The sequence below is a fragment of the Nicotiana attenuata genome, chromosome 1, assembly GCF_001879085.1.
Source record: "Nicotiana attenuata strain UT chromosome 1, NIATTr2, whole genome shotgun sequence".
NCBI lineage: Eukaryota > Viridiplantae > Streptophyta > Magnoliopsida > Solanales > Solanaceae > Nicotiana > Nicotiana attenuata.
This window is the reverse complement of record NC_031989.1, coordinates 69,939,384-69,963,588: the sequence shown is the minus strand read 5'-3', so window position 1 is coordinate 69,963,588 and position 24,205 is coordinate 69,939,384. Positions and strand designations below refer to the sequence as shown.

Here is a 24,205-nt window from a genome sequence, read left to right as displayed (position 1 = left end):
AAGGCATCAGCAACAATATGTGAATCATAGGAAATTTTAATAATACCGTTATTTTGTTGAAATGAATAACTTGCTTTGTCCAAAAGGAAAACCGAAACTAATTTCCGTCTCATAGACGGTACAAAAACAGTATTTTCTAAACGAATACTAGAATTATTTTTAAAAGGTAAAATAGATGCCCCTATAAAATCTACTTTTGCTTTGAGTCCATTGCCCACAATAACGTTGGCTTCATCCTCTTTTGGCTTCCGTCTGCTTACTTGATCCTGCAAGTCATTGGTTACATGAACAGTTGCACCACTATCCAACCACCAGGAATTTAAAGGAACATGAACAAGACTAGTTTCAAAGCAGACAAAAGCCAAAAGATTACCTGATTTCTTTTTCATAGGACAGCCAGCTTTCTTATGACCTACTTGTTTGCAATCCCAGCACTTGATTTCTTTCTTAATTACAGCTTGAGGACCAAGGGGATTATGAGACTGACCTTGATTAACACCAGGCTTATTAGTATGACCACTATTACCACTTGGATGATGAGACTGACCATGTTTCCTTTTGTGAAATTTGGGTCCACCTTTTCTTTTATAAGAGGGATAATCAGTTGATCTAGACGAACTAACAAAGTTCACTACACCCTCAACTTTCTCCTTTTGAATCCTCCATTCCTCTACCACACAAACAGTAATAAGCTCATCAACAGTCCACTTATCTTTTTGTGCATTATAGGTTGTCTTAAGTTGGTTAAGCTGCTCAGGAAGGGACCTTAGAGATTGGTGAACAAGAAAATCATCGGTAATGGTTACACCTAAATTGTTCAGTTTGGTAGCAATATTAACCAATTTCATAATATGATCACGGGTACTACCTACAAGGTCATACTTCATGGTGGACAGAGAATCAATCAGGCTACCTATCTCACCTTTATCAGATTCTAGGAATTTCTGTTCAATGGCACTCAGAAAATCTTTTGCATCCTTAATTGCACCCTTTATGTGATCAGAAATGGATCTCTTCATGATCATAAGGCTCAATTTGTTAGCCTTCATCCATTTCTCATACCTAGCCTTTTCATCAGCAGTGCTAGTAGTTATAGGTTCAGCAGGTTTCTGTTCAGTCAATGCAAAGTCCAGGTCCATTAGACCTAACACTATTTCAACATCCTGTTTCCACTTCTTGTAGTTGCTACTAGTCAGAGTTTCAATGGAATTCAATTGAGTAGTCATGTTGTTAACAACTGTATAAGCAAACAACACAAAAATTAGATAGAATCATGGGCAGAAATATATTAAATCAAAAGAGTCAAAGACATCCATTACACCCCTCCTTTGGGTAGAAGATGCAACTGTCTCCCCTTTGAAAAATCAAGGAGTCCAAGGCATTCATTGCATCCTTACCTTTAGGAAAGAGATACAAAACCTACTACCCCTATTATCCAAGAGTACAAGGCATACATTGTGCCCTTCCTTTAGGTAAGAGACACAAAACCTCCTCTTACAACAACTTATCCCTAGCATTAATTTAGCGTCACTAGTATCAAAAGGAAAATCTCTAACACTAGTGCACACTTATAAAGGATAATATGGAAATGATGCATTTAGAATATTTCAATGACTCAAATAAACAGACCACTTTGGTGGAAACTATCTATTAATTCTTGATCTTAATCCCTGAATATGGTGTCTCTGATACCAACTGTAAGATAATTAATTCGTAGCCATAGCAGAGATTAAGACACAATTGCACAATCAATCTAGAGTTAGAGTCTAAGGAAGCGTACCGTTAAACTCCATGGATTCAGCAGCGACAGCAAACGGCGATCAAGCCTGAGACCAACTTCCACGATCCACTAGCTACCCGCTCTCACAGCCCGGAGAACTTGACTGATAGGACGTCTTCCGTTACCACGTATTCAAGAGGCAGAATACGCTAGGGTTTTCTAATAGCTAGGGAAAGGGGGGTTGGCCTCTATTTATAAAGAGTGCCTACCCATCACAGACCAATAGTTATTGGGCCTCACTTATACACACACAATATTTAATATTAGGCCATTATTTATCCACCACTTGGGCCACGTCACTATCTTTTCAGGCTATAACTAATTAACGTAAGTCCAAATTCCAACAGGGTAGGGTAGCGAATGTTTTTTTTTTTTGCTTCATTTATATCCTAACAACTAATACATGCCCACATTATTATTTATATATTTACTTTTTTATTTCTCTTTTACTATTCTTGTTCTCAATATTGAAAAGTCTCTCAATCGGCAAGTTACCGCGGCTTACAAGTTGTCTTCTTCAAAGCATTACAACAAGCAATCATTATATTGAAGCAATGCAACACTTTTCGATATCATTATCTTGCTCTATAGTTTCTTACAATTTAATTTCTGCTACTATCTATTGTTTCTTGTACTTCAATTATCTTATTTATCTGTGATAGTTGTTGTTCCTTTTTAGACTGCTTTATCATGAGTTATTCACTTTCATTAATTTCAATTTCATACTGCATTGAATTGATTGTCCTTAACTGGCCCTTTTTTTTTGCCATGTTTTCTCTTGAGTCGAGGGTCTTTCGGAAACTACCTCTCTATCTCCCAAGGTATAGGTAAGTCAGCGTACACTCAACCTTCCCAGATTCCATTTTGTGAGTTTTCACTGGGTATGTTGTTGTTGTATATCAACTTATCAAATTCTTGACTCGGTTTTATTATTCTACCTTTATTTTATACTTTTTCATTGAAATTTTATCGTTGATATTCTTACGTAGGGTCAGTGGCTAAGCCAGGAATTTCCGCATGGGTGTTCAAAGTTGAAAGAGTTGAAAAAGATTCCCGACAACTGGTGTTCAATATATGTATATACCTCTAAAACCTAATATTTTATTTATATACACTGTAACTTTTCGACAAACGATGGTCAATTGACCACCCTTCGGATAATGTACCTTCGCCCATGCGTAGGGCCTCTCTCTCAAATTTGGCTTTAAGCCCCCAATCTTATTGAGACGACCCGGTCACCTGACTAGCTTGTTTACGAATTATGACACAAAACTCACCTGACTACGTACCTATATTCATTTGTAGGTAACCCGAAGGATCTAACGCAAATGTTGGAATCATGTTAAAGCTGACCAGGAAGATAATACTGGTCAAAAGCGCAATGAATTGCTTGGATTGAAGAAAGAGAGCCGAAAGAAAAAACGTGTTATCAAAGAGGAGAAGGCAGTTGTTGCATCGAGGTATATGCAAGGTTTATCAAACCAGCACACAAAGATTGGTGGAAATGATCAATACAATGGTGTGAAAGGCATTGAAAATGAGAGTAATGGATCAGATCAGAAAGTTGTACCTTTGAAAGGGAAACAACCAGAGGTTAAAGGTCATCAGGCATGATCCTCCATCACATTATTCATCTGTTTCACTTGCTTAAAGTTCATATTAATGCAAGCGGGATCATAAAATCAATTGATAATTAAGCTTCTGATCCCTATGTTATTGATAAATTTTAATTTTCACCTGATGTTCAGTGAAGCATATTTAACCTGTAATTAATAAAAGCATCCATTTTTTTCGTTCTTGTAACTAATTCTACTCTAACCAATATAAAAGAGCAGAAGTACCAAAATTACTACTCCTTCCCATATGATGAGGAATCGAATATTCTGACATAAAATTTTGTTAAACTTCTATTCCGGGAGTAAATGATAACTGTTGTATTAGTTGAAAGTAAAAAGTGCATGGTCACTTACCAAAACAATATCTTACAACCTTGTGCAGCAGAATTAAATTTTAACTGCTGTTTGACTATTTTTAGAACGACATACTTACATAAAAGGGAAAAAAAATTGTATAATATTCTTGCTTCTATAAAAGTAGTTTGCATGCATGCCTTTTACACATCAATTGTTTTCCAAACACCAGAAATGTGAGGCATCCACTGGTTAAAAAGGAAAACAAGAGGGAGTATATGTGAAACAGTTATGATTCCAATTCTATTTTGTGCTTGATGAAGACTTCTTCTGCTTTTGAATTTCAGACACGGCCTACAACTCCTTCACGTAGTCGTTCTGGTCAAAATTGAAACTGCATATTATCATATTTATAGCACGTCTGGTATTTCTCAATATTACTTTATTGCAGAAATTTGAAGTCTGTAAAATTATTATGCTTCAGTGATCCCAAGTATTATATATGCTCCAAAATCATTTTTTTCATTATCGACATTCAGAAGCAAGGCAAGTGATGTTAGAAAAATAATAATTGAAAACGAAATTGAAGAAGGCTTGAGGCGTGAGAACGACTTTCCTTAAAGAAGATATTGCCCGTATACAAATTGGGGAAATACAAACAATCTTCTTCAGGATACAACAAGCCAAGAATATACTGCAGATTTTTTCTATATTCACTTTGTTGGAAGAACTTCTATTTATAGGCAACCATCGGACCTTTTCAAAAAGATGTATTCTTTCATACAAAGACGCATCTGTTTATTCAAATAAATTTAAAATTTAAAATTAAAATAAAACAGATTTAATTATAGAAATAAATAAATATAAAAAGTCCAAGTCTTTGATATTAATATATATAATATATAATATATATGTATTTGCACACATATAAAAGTATATGTTCTAAATTAAACATATAAAAGGACAAGGAGTTAAAAGGCACACAAAATGCCTTGCACCACCGATGTGGGACAAGCCCACTTTTCTAACATATATGACAAAGTATCTTTCAAGTGACTCAAAGCCAAGATAGCTCTTTCAAAGGATAAAACTTCCGCTCGGTCAAAATATTGGAATTTTCTTTCCAATATTTAAACAGTAATTTACAGAAAGAGATTGAGTTAGGTTATTCTACGATCATCTGTGAATGATGTATAGTTAGTTTATCATGGGGCTTTGGGAGGCCTCACTTCCACTTAGCTATCTTTAGCAATTTTCTCAGAATACAGTGTTGTATATTATCTTGCGAGGACAGATCCCTGTGGGGGAATGTTATATGATTTTTTTAGTCAGAGCATTCTTTTCTTATGTTGTTATATACCTTAATTTTGGGTAAATATCAAAAGTTGAAAATTTGTTCAGAATTGTTTGGCTCAAAAGTTAACAATGTACTTTGTAAGCTAGAAAACAATCGAAAGTAAGGAAAGGGTAAATCGTAATTAAATATAGTAGACCTAGAGATGTAAAAATGATGTTATTGTTGTAGATCTAGTATTAGAAAGTGATAATATGAACTCAAGAGAATATGTTCGTTTGAGACAAAGATAGAGAGAGAGAGTCAGATAATGAGGGAGTTGTATTATTCCCCAATCCCCCTCTTTACAATGTGAAGGTATCAAAAAGTTACAAAAATAGGTAACGTCTCCCTAGTGAAGACACTGAGTCCTAAACGATGTCGCTTTTGTCCCCACGTCCGAGTCATACCCACTACGTTAGTCGGCGTACACTCACTGGGCGTACCCACTGGCGTAGAGACGCTGACGGTCAAATTTGACCCTATACAGTTAGTCCCTCCGCTCGTTGGAGACGCATTCAGTGGGCGTCTTTGACGGGCGGAAATGCGAACCTCGGCTTAGGAGAATTTGACCTCGACCAGGGGAGGCAATATGAATAAGGTGAAATACATGACGTTGTTGAGCCACTGACGCGTGGCTTTCTTTTTGGAATGACGTCATCGCCTGTATGCGTCATTATTATATTTGCCCCCGAGGCGGTTCAGAGGATGATGTGACATTTTGGTTTCCCTCGCACGTTTTGAATCATGACTCTTCGATTTCTGCGCAACTTATCCCTATAAGTAGGAGAGAGGTTCGATTCGATTCAACTTTCAAACCTTCGGAAAGCATTTTCTGATTTACTCCTTTGTCTTTCTTTCCTGTAACCGTTATTTCGTGAGGGACTCTCCCACTTCTGTTGAAACCACACTTCCTATCGTCAGTGCTTCATTTCTTACGTAGGATAACATGAAAAAAGTGGAAAGAGTAGTAAAAAGGCCAAAGATAATGCCCCGTCTAGGGTTCCGCCATCTTCCGGTGGTGAAGGGGAAAAGGCAGAGAAGGCCCTTGTTCCTCTCAGTGTAGACAACGTCCTTCCGAAGGAGATGCATGTTCGCAGGGATTTTCCAACTAAAAGCCCAGCCCTTCCCTGGGAGCACAGCGTTTTATTACAATCCCACTTAGATGATCTTCGAGAGACGCATCATATTCCGGACCACGTGGAAATGGTTCCGGCCGGGACGGACTATGCCAATGTGCACCGGCCTGGGTACTGCACATTCTATGAGTACCCGTTCTTGATCGGTTACAATCTTCCAATCTACCCTCTGATGGAGGAGCTTTGCCGTTTTTACAATGTGTCCGGCTCAGCTCACTCCTTACACCTTGAAGGTATGCCGTATTATGACCACTTATGCGGCCAGGGCTGAGTGCAACATCTCAGTCCACCACCTCTTACAGTTATTCAGCCCTGGTTACCTGAGGGGTACCATGCTGCAGTTAAAAAGTCGTGGCACAAGGGGCTTGGTTGTTAAAGATGATGACAAGACCAACCGCCGCTTTTGGCGTAAATATTTCTACATCAGGACGGAGCACCTGGTGTCAAATCCCGAAGGGTTCCCGGAAAGATGGAATCCAGAACGTATGTATTTCTACTCGTAGAATTCAGGACTGCTTGCGCTTTTGACCATGCGGCCGTTGTAATTTCTTTGCTTTTCTCCCCTTTTTTTTTTATATCTGCAGTGAGGGCTTCTCCACCCCAAGTCTACTGATGACATTAAACCATGGGTGGAAAGAATAATACCTTATGCAGAGGAATGCCGTACCTGGGCTGCATTTCTTCAACAGTACGGCCCATCAGGTAATTCTTTGGCTACGGTTTGGAGGTTTCCTACGTTTTTGTTACCTGACTTATTCGTGTTGGCAGGTCGGGGCGCCCCTAAGAAGAAGAAGAAGAGCGTCGTTACCTCGCCTGGGGCGAAGACGGATACATACCCTGTGGCTCGCCCAGTGATGGTGCTATGGAGGTTCCTCAACCGCTGCCCATGGCGGTGTTCACAAGTGAAGTGACTCCTTCAATGCCATCCCCGCGACCTGTGGAGGACACTTCTGAGGGCGAGGAGCCGCCGGAAAGGAAAAGACGCCGGTTGATAACCGGCAAGGGGATAGCCGCAGAAGACGAGGGAGCTAGCGAGCCCCGTCGGGAGTCGAGGCCAGTTTTTATGGCAGATGCCATCCGTTCCGGGAGGTCGGCTCCCCAAGGGGGGGCGCTTCTCGATGCCAGCCCAACACGCATTCCGGATAGCGGCTCGTCGGCTGCCGTTGGAGAAGAGGGCGATGATACCGAGAGGGCAGGCCCTGAGGCCACCCAGGCGGATGCAGATGTGTCAACGCGGGGTTCGGCCCGTGTGGGGATGACGGCAGGTAGATCCAACCCCGAATTCTGATCCCAGGAGGGTATAACCTGTTGCAACACAGCGAGCAGGCCGTAGCGGATATGACCCTGCTATGTGCGTCCGCTGAGCGTGAAATGTTAAAAGGGGTTAGCGACGGGGAACTATCGCGGAGGGTTGCCGGCGCGGCCTTGCAGGTATTTTTCGGTTTTCCTCATGCACCGTAAAGTAAATTTTGATGCATACTGACTTGCCTTTCCTCTTTTTCCTCTTCTTTGGACTCTCATCTTGGAGATAGAGAGGGGGCGGCGAGTGCAAAGGAAGGCAGCCACCTTTAACAAGGTGGTAAAGAAATATCGGCGGTGCCGCGTCAAGCATCAGGCGCTGCGGACCTACTCAAGCAGGACCCGGAATTTCGGGTTTTCCGTGAGGGTTTGGAGCAGTCTGAGGCCCAACTGAAACGGAGGGTGGCTGAGTTGGAGCAGATCGACGAGCAGCTGATGACCGCCCTGGCTCGGAACATTGAGCTGGAGACTCTTCTCCAGTCTAAGGAAGAAGAGTTGGAGGTTGGCCGTGGGGTAGCGGCGGAAGCTGCTGATTTGCGGNTGTAGCAGTAAGTCCTTTGGTGGGTGATGAAAGTTGTCTTCTCTTGGTCCTCCTCGGCCATCATGATTTGATTGTAGCCGGAGTAGGCGTCTAGGAAGCTCAGTAGTTCGTGTCCTGCAGTGGCGTCGATCAGCTGGTTGATGTGGGGTAGTGGGAATGAATCCTTTGGGCATGCTTTGTTCAGATCAGTGAAATCCACACACATTCTCCACTTCCCGTTTTTCTTTTTGACCATGACGACATTGGTGACCCACTGGGGGTATTTTGATTCTCTGATGGAGTCGTTGGCCAGTAACTTGTCTACTTCTGCACTGACCGCTTCGTTGATAGCGGCGTTGAATTTTCTCCTCATCTGTCGCACGGGCGGATGTAGTGGATCGACATTCAGCTTGTGGGTAGCGATGTCTCGCGGGATTCCCGATATATCTGAATGGGAAAAGGCGAACAAATATGCATGGTTAGTTAAGAAGTCACGATAGTTACTTGTGTTGGCGAGACCGTGCCCGATATAGGCTTTCTTCGTAAGATTGGTTTCTTCCAATTGGACTGGGTCGAGATCTTCGACCGTCGCTTTACAGGCCTCCACAACGTCGGGGTCTTTGATGGCGTCCGTTGTCGGGTTGACCTTAGTCCCCGACACGGCTAATGCTATGCCTCGCGCTGCCCCCCTCAGTTGTTGGGTGTGGGCGCAATCTTGAGCTATTTTGTAGCATTCCTATGTGGTGCGCGGCTCGCCTCGAATGCTGAATACTCCCCATGGGGTAGGGAATTTGATCACTTGGTAAAGGCTTCAAGGGACCGCTCGCATGGCGTGTATCCACGGGCGCCCTATGATGACGTTGTACGTCGTTTCCTGGTTCATCACGTGGAAAGTTGTTTCCAGCGTGACTCCTCCTGCTAAAACGGGCAGTGATATTTCTCCGGATGTCTGTTCCACTGCATTGTTAAAACCAGTTAGTGTTATGCAACGCGGTATTACCTTATCCTCGAGTCCCATTTGTACGAGGACCCTCGGGTGGATAATACAGGCGCCACTTCCGTCGTCAATCATGATTCTTTTAACATCTGTATCAGCGATACGTAAAGTGATAACTAAAGCATCGTAATGAGGGAAAGACAAACCGTCGGCATCAGACTTATCGAAGGTGATACTGCCTTCGAAGTCGTCATACCGTTCATGGGCGATGGTCCGCTTTAGTTTGTGCGTGGTGGTGAACTTGACGTGATTGATCGCCAAGTCGTCACCGCCTCCGACGATCATGTTTATCGTGCGTGCTGGGGAGGGCGGCTTCGACGGCCCGTGGGGTTGTTCCCATCCGCGTGCAAAGTTGATTTTCCCTTTGTCACTGAGTGATTCCCTCAGGTATCCCTGGTTCAGCATCCTAACCACCTCTTGTCGTAGGCCTATGCAGTCTTCGGTTTTGTGCCCCCGTTCCTGATGGAACTCACATAGGACGTTTGATTTCCTAGTGGCGGGGTCTGATTTCATCTTCTGCGGCCACTACACTTTGGTGCCCAGCTTCTCCAGTGCGTACTCTATTTCTGAAGGAGACACACAAAAGTTATGGGCGGATAATAAAGGAGGCGTACCTCTTTCGTTTCGGAGTGGGGCGACGTGTCGCTGTAGCGCGTCTGTATGCCTTGGTGGCGGATGGGAGGATCTGGCGTATGGCTGATGTCGATCTCTGTTGGAGCGGGGGAGTTGTTCTCGTCGTCCTTCGTTCCGTCGATCTCTCCTCGTTTCTGGGTGTATCGTTGTTAGCCGTTGGGTCGGCCCATTAAGATCATCCTCGTCCGCTCGTACCTCAGCGCAATAGGCGTTGTGGATTTCCTCCCATGTGGTAGGGGGATATTTCATGAGGCGGCTCAGCAACTTCTTGGTTTCCCTTGAACCATCCCTGCTTAGCCCGTTCTGGAAAGTGGCGACTGCCATACCTTCCGATACGTTTGGTAGACTCATCCTTACCCTGTTAAATCTTGCTAGGAAGTCCCTGAGTCCCTCTCTTGTAGTTTGCCTGATGGCAAATATGTCGTTGACCCTGGCCTCCGCTTTCTTCGCGCTTGCATGGGTTGTGACGAACTTATCCGCCATTTCCTCGAACGTTGATATTGCCTTAGCCGGTAGCTGAGAGTACCATGTTAAATCCCCTCCTGTCAACGTCTCGCCAAACTTCTTCAGCAGTACCGACGGTACCTGTTCTTTTGATAGGTCGTTGCCCTTCACAGCGGTGACGTAGTGGATCAGATGATCCTCGGGATCAGTGGTTCCGTCATATACCCTCAAGTAGGGTGGCATCTTGAAGGTTTTTAGGGTGGAGTGAGGGGTAGCTTCTTCAGTGTATGGTTGTTCAAAGAACCTTCCCACGTCGCGTTTTGGTAGCAACTTGGGAGCACCGGGGATCTTGTCGACCCTCTCCTGATGTTCCTTCATCTGATCGCAGAGCGCCTTGTTTTCATTTTCCATTTCTTCCATCTTCTTTAGGATGGCTGTTAGCATGCCATCGTTGGTCTGTGTCTCGACGGGTTCGTTATTTGCTAGTGCAACTTTCGGTTTGCCCACGGCAGCAGTGGTATCTACCACTGGTGTACACCTGATGTTACTTTGTGGTGACCTCTCAACCAAGCCACTCAGAGTGCTTGTTAGCCATCTTTCCAGTAGCTTCTTGACTACTGAGGGTGCTTCCGTAGCCGCAGATGTGGAAGCTCCTTTTTCGTGCAAGATCGTCAGATCTTCGGATGGAAAAGGTGAGATCTCCGCACCCGATGTGATGCTAGGGGTTGCATTCAGGATGCCATCGTCACTGGCCTCGTTGAGAGGGCCAAGGAGATTGGTAGTGACACCCAATATAGCTTTCGATCTTGTGTTATTCTCAACCATCTTTTGTATTTGTGTGGTGTAGAGAATGGTAGTTGGTTGTTCTCTAGGTGGATACTATGATTTTGATTCTCGAAATCCCCACAGACGGCGCCAAATTGTTTGACTCAAAAGTTAACAATGTACATTGTAAGCTAGAAAACAATCGAAAGTAAGGGAAGGGTAAATCGTAATCAAATATAGTAGACCTAGAGATGTAAAAATGATGTTATTGTTGTAGATCTAGTATTAGAAAGTGATAATATGAACTCAAGAGAATATGTTCGTTTGAGACAGAGATAGAGAGAGAGAGTCAGATAATGAGAGAGTTGTATTATTCAGAGACGCTGACGGTCAAATTTGACCCTATACAAGAATATAATTATGGGAGTAGAAGGATAGCTATTTGAAAATGTTGTATTACAGGTTGTAATATAAGATATATCGCCGCATATGACCTTGTTATCTGGTGCCCTTTTTCATTCCCTTTATTAGAGCAAATATTTACTATGTAAAGGAAAGCTAAGAGAAAAAAAAAAAAAAACAGCGAGAATATAAAGTGATAGTACAATGAGTGCAAAATTTTAAAACTTACTTAAATAAACAAAGTTGAGCTATAAATAAAAATTAAAGAAAATAATTTAAGTTCCTAAAAAAGTGTTATTGATCCTATATAACTAACTTGGTAAAGAACAATTCCTATCTTTAAAGAATTGATGTGTAGGCTTCAAGCCAAATAGAAATATCATAGAAATATTAACTACCTTCAGACATTAACAAAATAAAAATTATTCATGTTCTTTTTAATATTTACAAATGGTATAACTTTATATTTTTGCCCTACTATACTCCACATTACGTTATATGTTTTGGGTACCTAGGATATGCTAAGTGAGTCATGTCTGCCAAAAGCAATTGGTGCATGAAAAATGGTGGATGATGTAATATTACCAAGTCTTGGTTTTGCTTTCTTTCCAACTTCGACAAGTGATCGGCGCAATTGTTACCTTGTCTCAAAATATGAATTAGACAAATTTGAAGTTCGGATATGAGACACCTACATTCTTCTATCACATCATGACCGGGGTGACTTTCGACATCATTTCTCACACTTAGTAATATTAGGGCATCATTTGAATCAGTTTCAATGATAACCTTTTTCAAGTTGTAATTTTTAGCTAGGGTTAGACCACCATGTATAGGCCATAATTCCGGTGTAAGGCTTGATGTTGCTTTCATATTAAGCATGTCGTAGAATTCGCCTACCCACCTTCCTTTGTCGTCTCATGCATTACCTCCAAATCCTGTTAATCCTGAATTGGGTATGAAACTGCCATCTATATTGATCTTGATAAATCCTGAAGCAGGGACGACTCAATGAAACCGAAGGCCTAAAGCCAAAACTTAGGAAGATGTGAGGAAATAGCATTAGTAATATGACAACAGTTGGACTAATAGACACGATTAATTTAGATAACCATGAAAAAATTGTACGATCTTAACAATTTTTCTTTCAAGGTTTTAAGTTTTCTTTTGAATATTTCACAATATAACATTGTCTAATATTTTAAAATTTAAGTTAAATTATGCAGATATTCACATCAAGTAATAAAATGTTGGGGGATTTGCATCTATACCCGCTTTTTGGGTCACGTTTTAACTTGTGCCCGCTTTGCAGAAAAAATTGCAAGGGTACCCACTTTTTCGCGTAACTTCAGCATACGGGGCTGAAGTAGCAAAGGCAATCACGCAAAACTTCAGCATTCTAGTAGACGGGCCTGAAGTAGCAAGTGTGCTGAACCAAGTGTGCTGAAGTTTTTGTTTGTATTGCTGAACTTAAGCATAGTAGCTGAAGTTTTGTTCTCTATTTGCTGAAGTTTTTGTTTGTTATTGCTGAACTTAAGCATACTAGCTATAAGTTTTGTTCTCTATTTGTTCAAAAACTTCAGCAGAAGATGCTGAAGTTATTTAGTTCATTTGTAAAAACTTCACCACTAAATAAGCTGAAGTTTTTTTGTCCTTGGATTCATTAGTTTTGTTATAATCAGACTACTATAAAATAATCAGATTGCCAACAGTATCTAAATCATAAAATTTTGGAAACAAATAAACGTGAAAAGAAAAGAATTATCATGAAAAGAATCACTAAGTGTGACCTTAAACTTCCCTACGTGGAAATATTCACAAATTATTATCTACTAACTTACGTAATTATATATAATTTGTTTTCAAATAATCTGATAAACATACTTATGGCAATCATCCCATGAACTGAAGTTTCATAGCAGCACCAACAGCAGCAGAAGAAAGAAGAAGAAGAAGAAGAAGAACAAGATAACGAAGGAGGAGAAGGAGGAGGAGAAAGGGGGTTGAAGTTGTTTAAAAAGTGGGTACAAGTTAAAAAATTTTAAAAAAAATGGGTATAGGTTAAATGGAGGCGACCAAATAGGGCGCCCCGTGTAATTTTTACTAAAATATTTGATAACTAGAACCAATGTAGTGTATTGAAACAAAATGTTAATGTTTTTTTAACTTATAAAAATCTTACTAATTAAAAGTTTTAGGGGACTTTTGACTCTTAGGGGTCTAAAGCAAAAGCTTTAGTGGCTTTACCCTAGAGTCACCCATGTCCTGAAGGCGGGAAAGCCCAACTAATATATACTAGTATTAGTACCCGTGCGATGCGCGGATACAAATCATGTCAAATTGTGATGTAGGTTGTTTGAATCATGTGCAAATAACCTTAAAATATAAACCTTTCAGATAAAAATTATATAACATTAGATATTCATTATAAAGCTGGATATGAAAATATTATTCAAATCTCGTAGTAGACAACTTTTTTTTTATTTGTAGCAACCTAACCCCTTGATTTTAGTACTTGCATTTCATTTCGGTGTCAATATTAAAAAATACTAAATATGTCATGTTGTAATCTGTCTTGTTTGAGCATATTATATCATATTATTTTAACAAAATTCTCACTATCACTTTGTTTTTGACTGAAAGTCAAATATGTCTTATTCATCACATCTCTTTTACGTAAATTCTTTTTTATTTTTGTTCTTTTCTTGTAGTTATTGTATTATTTATTATTTAATATTATCATACTATCATATAATTTTTTATTAGCTTAATAATTAAATTAATATCTTGCTTATTATCCTTTTAATAGTCTTTAACAAATATAAATATTTTATTCTTGAAATTTGGTATATTATTATGCTTGTATCTTCTTATTCAGAATTTTTTAATCATTTAAATTTATCAGTAATATTTTTAAACATAATTTAATTATTTAATTTATTTATCTTTCAATTAATTTAAAGTATAAATATCCTAACACTACCTTTATTTTTTTTATACATCTCTTCCTTGTTATAAATTTTAATTAGTTTTTATATTAATATTTTACCTTAACCAAAATAATATGATATTTTATTTTAAATTGTAACTTTGAATTAGTCTAAAATATTAATACATAAGTTACTTGATTATTACGTTCCAAATATATTGAGTTTTCTTATAATTATTTTTGTATTAAATGCAGTTAAATTTTCTTTCTTTTTTAGCTTTAAGATACAAATTTAATTTTGAACTATCATTAGTAAAATTACCTATTTTAGAAATTAATTTTATATTTTTAAATTTTTATTTTAATCATAGAAAAATATTTTCTTAATTGATTGAACACATTATATCTAAATATTGTAGTAATATTTTTACTGTTTAATTTCTTTGCATGATATTTTCATAAATAAAAAACTTATGAAATAAATTCATCTCAAATTCATAATTCTTATCACTCTATGTTGTAAATTGGACCGCAATTTCAAAATTTTATGCTATGCTTTCAAACTTAAACTAACTGCACTCAATTCAGATATTAATCATAGAAATGAACACATTATATCCTAATGTTGTAGTAATATTTTCACTGTCATTTTATTTCTTTACGTAAATTTTTTTCTTTTTTAGTTTTAAGATACAAATTTAAATCTAAATTTTTATTAGTACCTATATTATGTATTTTTAATTTTTATTTATTTTTTTATTTGTTTATTTATTTTTCATAAATAAGACTTCAATTTCGTGGTATTCTCCATAGTTTGAGCATTCTCATCATAGTTTTAAGAACTTTCTAATCTCAAATTGAAATAGTCTTTCCCTTTCATTTCTAATAGTAAATATTTAATAGTTTAACGTAATTTTGCTATTTTTTAATCTAATATATATTTTTATTACGTTTTATATGGCTTTTCATTAACTTTTAACTTTATTTAATATCATTATCACTACTATNATAATATAGATAAATCTATAATTTTTTTAATCATAAAATAAATATTTATTTTGTTTTAAAAATATTGCTTGAAAATTTTAAATTATTTAATTTTTAATGGACTTATCCATATTATGACTTTTCTTAACATAATATAAAAAACTTTCTCATCTCAAATTTAAATAAGTTTTACCCTTTTGTCTATGAAAAAAAAAATTTGAATTTTTATTTTTTCTCTATTTATTCTTTATTTTTAATGTTATATTATTCTATAAAAAATATTATTACATTGTCATGTGGATTTTTATTAGCTTGTTTGAATTTAATATCTATTTCTACCACACTCATTCTAATATAATATAAATAAAAATTTATAAACTTTCTCATCTCAAATTCAAATAATTTTTGTCATTCTATTTTCTAATTTGGACCGCATTTTTAAAAAAGTATGTTATGCTTTCAAATTTAAACTAACCGCCCTCAATTCAAATATTAATCATAGAAAAATATTTTCTTAATTATTTGAACACATTATATCTAAATGTTGTAATAATCTCTACGTATAAAATATTCGTTTGCATGATTCATCAATATTAATATGACTTTATTATTCTTGTTAACAAAATATTTTTTACTGTTTATTTAATTGTTTTTACCTTATAAATAATTTGTATACTTTATGTAAGATCTTAATTTGCTGCTTGAATTTATTTAATTTTTAAACTCAATAAATCTTTAGTATCTTAAGTAAATTTTAGTTTTATTTATAGCTCCAAAGTATAAATAGTCATAGCTTATCTCAATTTACATCTTTCTATATTTTTAGTCTTTTTATATTCTCCTTTCAATATAATATAGATTTTTACCTCCATATTTCTAGCTAATATAGAAGAAAATCTATGAGTGGATAAATATATAGATATAAATATAGATATAGATACACATATACATATAAATTTATAAATATAGATATAAAGATTGGATTTGTCTAAGATCTATTTGGATTATGCGTAAGATTTATTAAACTACTTCCATTAATTATGTATTTATTTATAATTATTAATTATTAATGTTGTCCTAAAATTGCCAAGTGGCTTTATTTTAGCTTGCCACTTGGCTTAACCACAATGCATACTATTCTCCTTTTAATATAATATAAATGGATGCATTGCTCTATTTGATTGTTGACTGAACATGGCAACACCGAGGTGTGTGTTCAGTACCGGAAAAATGAATAGCTTGCCAATTAGTACTAGGCACATACAGTGCCATGCTTTATGTACTGTTTTTGGTTACTAAAGTGTGATGTATAAACAAAGTGAATGAAGACTATATATAATAGTAGTAAGGTTCTATATACGCTAAGTACGTTCGTCTGTTCCAAATCCTAAATGAATTGGGATTATACCATTTAGGAAAGCAAAAAAGTACAAACCATTTGGAATTAGGATTCTAACATTTAGTAAATAGAAAATAGAAGAAAAATAGGAAACCAAATTCCATAATGTTTAGGGTTTAGATTTAGGAAACGTGCTAAAATGCCAGCTTTTCTACGCTCCCACTGCCGTTGAGATTTTTTTTTTTCTTTTCTATTACCTAATTATATTTTGGTTAGGAGATTCATTTTTACTGCTTTAGTTAAAACAAATACCTAGAGTCCTAAAATAGTGTTATTAGAGGAGGTTTTCTTTAGGGCGGGTTAAATTGATAATTTGAACTTTTGAACTTCAATTTATCTTCCTGCACTATATAATCTTTTTAATTTTACGCTCACATTATTTTTCTACATGTATAAAAATGAACTATTACTTTATAAAAGCTTTCAATTTTTGTTTAAATATAAACAAAAAAACCATATATACTAATATTTTTGGAAAAGTATACTTTGGGTAAGGGAAATTAGACCAAGACGTCTTCTGAAAATCAAACACAATTCCTAAGAGAGTATAAACTTCTCATGCTCTGCTTGATCTAAGTTTTTCTATAACAACAATACAAAATAGCAAGGGGAAGGAATATAAAAACAGGGAATATAAGTGCAACCACCTTTCAATATCGATGAAATAATTTACCAATTGCCAAATTCATCGTTTTCTCTCTCTCTCTCTCTCTTAATTGAAGAAAATGGTTATCAAAGATAGAAAAATAGTTTTAAGAGTTATGACGGAAGACCTTACATTAAAATGTGGTTTTGTGATCCAGATTGTCCCATTCACAGCACCAAAAATAACGACTTGTCATTTGTTTGGGAAACAAGTTATCCCAAGATTAATTATCTCGGGATTAGTTATTCCATCATCTTAGGGGATAAAAGTAATATTACAATCTCATAATTAATTATATCGTGATTTTATCTCAACTATGGAATATACACATCTCAAACTTAATCGCAGGATGATTTCAACATCTGCATTATTTTTTTTTTCCCTTCAGACCTAATTGACTCACATTTTTTTTGCCGTTTTCTTCTTCTTCTTCAAGCTAATATGTAAAGGTTCATATTTATTAAGATAACCGAGAATTATTTTATCTATTTCTAAATTTAACCTTAAAATATTTCCATTACACTTTCATACTTGTATAGTTAAAGTCAATCCACGAGACTATCAACTTTTTTGGTGCACACAATGTTTATTTTAAATCAAATAATTTAATTTAAAATTCATATATTAATTGATTTAATGTAAACATTAATAAGTTTTTGTTTTTTTTCCTCATTGACTTTAATTTAGGTTTCGAATAATAAATTGTGTAATGAACAATTAATTAGTAGTGTAGATACAGTAACATCTGTAGTTGAAAGATGGTAGGAAGAGTTTTGGTACTAGTGACGATCCTGATCTTGGCTCAAACTGGAAGTCTAAACTCGCACCAGGAATCAGGTGAATGGAGCTGTGATTCGAAGGCGGACATCCATATTGAAGCCGAGTTCAAGCCAGGGAGAATTACCCTAGATGGGCAGGTTGATGATTGGAAAGAAATAGATGGCTCTGCATTTTCACTTTTACCTGCTTTAGACCCACATTCAGATAAAGCATATTATGGTGGCAAAATGACCCTCAAGGTACATTGTGAAACTGACTCAATACAGCTCAATGTTACATATGATTCATATAGTCAAATTGAATTTTTATCGTGAAGAAAAGACCAAGCATTTGTCCTTTTCTTTTTTTTTTTTGAAATTTTTTGATTCTTGTCAAATTATCCTTTAGTGAAATTGGCTTGAATAGAGCGGAATGGCTACATATAATTCATATAACCACCGCAGTTAGTTTCCAATTACTATAATTGTGTCATAACTCAATGTGGAAGAAACACCAAGTTTTTTTTTTTTTTTTTTTTTGGGCAACTACATAATTTTGTTGAAATGAGCCCGGAATAAAAGGGAATAGTTAGAAATGATTCGTTTTGGCCACTTGACGTGTTTGGAATTGAGGCACAGTTGATTGATCGATTGATGATTGTATTTACTGAGATGAGTCTGAGCACAGGGTTCTCTTGTTCTTTTGCAGGCGTCACATGATGGCAAAGAGATTTTCTTCATGTTGCAAGTCGAAGGGGATTACACATATTCTGAAGGGTATGGATTTTTCAAGTCTTAGAACAAGAGACCATCGTGCTTTATCACAATTTGTGTTTCCTGCTAAATTAGGAAGGAAAGGTAGAGGATGGTATTCGAAGAAATGTCACATCTTAGTTATAAAAGATATAAAGGAGGATTAGTTTAGAGGTGGATTCTTGATTTCATGACTTATTTTAAGTTTTCCATTAACTCGCAACGTCCTCCTTTATTCGGACATGGAAAGAGTAATTTGAAGCTCATATTAGTGGAGTTTGGAATTGAGGCATGGATAATAGGTTGATTGATTGATTAGTTTAAAGGTGGAGACTCTTCAATTAAGTATGTAGTAAGATCAATTAAATTTGGTCAGACCGCAAGAGTAACAAGTAACTTGTGCAAGAGGCTGTATTTCCTTTTCATCCAGTTACCTAATATGCTTGTGCTGATTTAACCCATTAGCAGCTTGATCATTTATGGGATTCCACTCTCTTCCCACTTGTCACCATCATCTCTGCAGTTCATCTGACTGTAGGAATGCAAAAATTTTATTGTTGGTCCTCAAACAATGTCTGACATCTTTTTTTCTTGTTTGAGACTTTAATTCTCTCATTTTTGTTGCTCACTTCAGATACAATGACAAGGCTGCCTCTGTCGCTATTATGTTCCAGATTGGTGAAAATGCATCTTATCATAGAGTAAGTGGCTTCAGTATCTGTTCCCTTTCTCTTTCATTTTTTTTCCTTTTATATTTCCCTCTTCCTGTTAAATATTGTGAACAACATATTAAAATAACGTCTGAGAAGTTCTTGTACTTTATAACTCCAAGATGGGAGGGTGTGAAGAGGGACGTGATACTTGCACGAACAAGACATGCAAGGGCCACGAAGTTGACCTTATGCATTTCTCAATAGGAAAGGCAATTCCTGGAAGACTATATGGAGGCAACCCGGTAGACAATAGTGAGGGAAATGGAGGTGACAGGTGAACCAAGTTGTTCTGCACTTTTTGTAGCATTTTACAGTAAATTTTGTGCCATTAAATTAGTCAAGAAGTACTAATTCATACCTTTTGGCACACTAGGACAGGTTTGGTCATTTGGTCGATCTATATGGTTGGAACCCACACTGCCGTTATTTAGATGGAATCGGTCCTTCAGGTAATTTGGAAATATTTGTTTAGGAAGCTTCAAGCTTTTTCTCAACATCTGTATAATTGGATAGGATAGATAATAGTTGAATGGTATCATTGCATTCTATTGTATTGGGACATGGAAATTAACATAGAACTGCAAAAGACTCATCAAGTAGTGAGGAAGTCGTAGACGGATGCATATTATTTGTTATTGTTATCATGGTGTGCAACATTTTGACCTGAATTTTGGTATAGATTTTGTATTGTTAGGATTAGGACATGCCTTTTGTTTTACAACATTAGTTTTTTTTGTTTGTGTTTGTGTGTCGTTCTGTGATTTTTGATTTTGTGTCTTCTCTCCTTTTTGAACTAAATCTGCACTGAACTCTCCCACCCCACCCCCACACTTAAAGGGAACTATTGCTTAACAGTGTACAAAAATGTGTTGGTCCTTCCTTCACTGAGTATCAACGAGTCTACTTTTCATGAGGAAATAAATTGCAAAATAAATATGGTTGTAACATTGTTTTCAACAACCTGGAAAATTTGTCCGAGTAAAATTGACTGGGATGTAAGATAATTCTCTGCTGTACGGTAGTGCAATTTCGTCATGAAGGATATACAGAAAAAAGACCATCACTGATCCTTGATGGTTGAATTCTAATGCGAAGCAAGATATATCATAGGGGTGAATACATCTCAAGTGAAACATGGTGGGTTTTCACTCTCACACATTGATCACTTATATGGTCACTGGTTTCTCTCTTTGACCGCCAAAATATTGTAGCAGCTATTATTTACTTATTAAGATAAATAAATAAAATCTGGTGGAAACTGCGGCCTATCTGCTTTCTAAATGCAGGACATGTCATTCTTCTTTATTTTCTTGGTAGGTATTTGGCAATTAGCTGATCTCAAGCTGAAAGTGTTGTTAGGAAAGCCATTTTAATTTCTAGTATCCAGACTGCATAATTCTATTGCATATGTTTCAACAGCTTTTTTGCTCCTCTTTTTCTCTGTGGTCTGCCTATTGATTTCTCCTTGTATAACAGCGAATGATTCTAGTGCACAGAATGATTGGAAAGGAACTTGGTGGCACAGTAGCTTGACTCATCACTCAGGTAAATAAACATATGGTTTCTAATCCCTGAAAATTTTGTCAGTTCTGTACATTTTACTTGTTCTTTTGCAAATTAGAAAGAAATAAAGCTGCTTTCTTCTCCTATAGCATGAGGCATAAATATATTAGGAAGCTTTTTGAAATTTTTATGAACTAGAAGTTTCAGTACATGCATACAGGAATTGAACAGTCGTGATACCATACTTGTAGGAAGTTACAAAAGGGATCATAGAATAGAACAAATCTTTATAAGCGGATTGTTCTGAGTGAACAGGGAAATACAACTCACTTCGATTCAGATAACTGTCTTAAAAATGATAAGCCAGCTTCCCCGACTTTCTGCACTACTGCAACTTAATTGGCTGTTTTGACGTCATTGATCTAACACATTGACCCTGTAACGTCATCCTCTTCTTCCTGTGTTGCACAAACTTCTTTCTTTCCAGATTCTCAACTGAACTTCCACAGACACCTCATTGGACTTTGAAACGGTACCAGTTAAGATGGAATGCTCATGGAGTAATAGCACTTCACTACTCAAGCTTTGATGTCCTTGTTATGCACCATTTGAAATGTATTTCTTTTTACGAATGAAATATCTGAGTTGTTACTTTTTTTATACTTCACTTCCATATATATAGGTTGAGAACACCTAGGCACTAGATTTGAGGCGAAAATTTTGCTTAAGAGAAGAATGAATACAGATGATTCATATAGTCAATCCCAACTAATTTTGGATGGAGTGATAGTTTATTGATTAATTGATCGTTAGTACTCCGGAGGAATCCAAGGGAACTAACTTTGAACACAGTAGTAAATTCATCTCAACATTTACTTCTATCCACATAGACCTTACTAGAAAAAATGCCGAGACAAATATATTTTTGGGACTAATTGCAGAAGATGATAAATTGAGAACAAAAGTGATATTTTTTTTTGTTGGAAGTCTATGTCTAACATGATCAAACATTCCCAGGAGCTATATGTCCATTAGTGTCTTTTTGTTCTCCAACCACATGCGGTTTTGTCGAAATAGCAATTTACCAGTTAAGTTATGAAAATATTAGTGAAGTTCTTTTCCTCATCCATGCTAATCCAAGGATAAGATAGAGACTCTGTACACCTTTCCTGCATTCTAAGATAGCATAGCTAAAGACTAGGAATATTTTTTTGCTGTAATCAGTAGAGATCTCTATGCCATACCACAGAAGAACAGTTTAGATTCCGCTGAGATAGAATGCTCTTTTAACTTGATAAACACAATAATGCAGGGAATAAGAGATATTTAAATGTTATAAGTGTAATGATGTCCAAGCATACAAGATTGTCATACGGTGGCGATGGTTTGGAAGGCTGTATTTAGAGTGAGGAGCACAGAGTGTATCCTTTACATGACTTCCTCAGTTACCTATAGATTCAGCGATCGGAGTGAGTTTTTGTATCCTAGCTTTGTACATATACCAGCACCATCTTGCGGCTGTTTTCCAGTAAAATCTCTTACTTACCAAAAATAGGAATGAGAGGAAAAATAATATTGTGTCTCAGGCAGTGCCCTTGTTTGCGTTGTATGTATCTGTATTGCTCCACTGTGGCTTCTCATTATGAAGGCTGTTGACTTATCAAGCGAATTATGTTAGGAAACCTGTGTAACAAAATTTTGGTTGTTGTTTGTTAGTTACTGTGCCTTACAGCTCCTTGCCTTTTACCACCTTTATTTCAACACTAACTCTTAAAGTTGAAGCAGGTTTTGTTAAGGATGACAGCCCATATTCATCCAGCAATCAATCCGGTGCATATTATTTTGAATTTTCCAGGCCACTCAGAACAATGGATCGCCTTCAACAGGTAATGAAGTGCTAACCTGACATTAGTGATTGATGGAGATGCTGTTCCAATTGAAAAGCACCCCGGCAGTAGATTTTGGAGTAGAACACATTTCCTTGCATTTTTATACAGAATTCTTTCTGCTTAATGCATTTGTTATTTACATTACAACTGTCTGCCTAACCAGCTCTTTAATTTCTACTGACGCAAAGTTGATTGATTGTGGTTGGGCGTGGATTTTTTACAGGACGCTCAATTCACAATTGGAAGAGCAAGCAAGATGTCTGTGGCATTTTGGTACCCCGTTGATGGAAAACCATGGCACGGATCGGGTCACTTTTCAATTAGCTGCCATTGGATACCGTTGAATATCTTGCCAGATGGTTCTGAGCTCACTGATGTGCCAAAAAGAAGTCCTTGGGACACTGCTACAGCATTCTCTCTTCTCTTTTCAGTAGTAGCTTTTGGTATATCCATCTTTGTTGGGCATAGAGTTTCAAGAACCAAGAACATTGCTTTTACACAAATGGACAATCTTTAGAACAGGGCCAAGTTCCTGCAGATGGCAAAAACCAATTTGCAACTTTTGTTCTTCCTGGAACTAGGTAACACGTTTGCTTCTTTCCCTAAGATGTCTTTTGCAATTTACACTTATAGTTGGAGTTCATGATCGGATAACCTTTTTGCTTTTGAAGTAACGTGGATCAGCTATGAAGCTCATTCTTAACTCTATTCTTTCTTCTTCTTTTTTTTTTTTTTGAAAAAAAATAAAAAATTACGACCCTCTCTCCCTTTTGGTATTTGACAGTTTTCTCTTTTGTGTTGGAATGGCGTCAAAACTATGGTTGCTATGTGACTATGTGACTTTAGATCTCAAGACACAGTAGTGTAAATATCATGCAACTAAAAGGAGTAACTTGAAAGGCTCGTTTGAGAACTCTGTGGTGCTTGTAATTTCTTGCTGGGAGAGGCTCATATAAATCAAGTAACTATCCATTATTTTATCAATTTTGGGATCTTTCCATTATTACATATGTTATGATAATCTAATTCTCCTTCTCAAGACATGCAATAAATTAGAGAAGCATAAAGGAAGAAAGGGTAAACTACTTTTAAAAGAAACACAAATACAGCTTTTCTAGATTAAAAAGAAAAAATGATAGATAAATCGCAATTGTGTTCGCGTAATAGGCAGAGAAAAATATTTAGCCTGTGCACTGATATTAAAAAGGTCTACGATATGAATTGTAAGTAGAAATACAACCCCAAAAAAGTAATATAAAATGCATAAGATATATACATCACTGTTAACAAAATTTTAGCTGTAATTTAATAATTCCTAGTATATTATAATGATCTAATTGTGTAAATGGAGTATATGTTTTTATAAAGTTAAAACAGTGCAGCTACATTTTTGCATCTTCCTCTGC

At 36.7% G+C, this 24,205-nt stretch overlaps 1 protein-coding gene across 1 annotated transcript; it reads left to right on the top strand.

Moving 5' to 3' along the window:
• Nucleotides 17,635-23,631, top strand: LOC109228375. Its single transcript, XM_019393519.1, has 8 exons — nt 17,635-18,202; nt 18,651-18,718; nt 19,329-19,395; nt 19,527-19,681; nt 19,786-19,856; nt 20,884-20,952; nt 22,696-22,796; nt 23,023-23,631. The coding sequence occupies exons 1-8, from the start codon at nt 17,942-17,944 to the stop codon at nt 23,314-23,316; spliced, it is 1,086 nt and encodes a 361-aa protein (XP_019249064.1). The 5' UTR covers nt 17,635-17,941; the 3' UTR covers nt 23,317-23,631.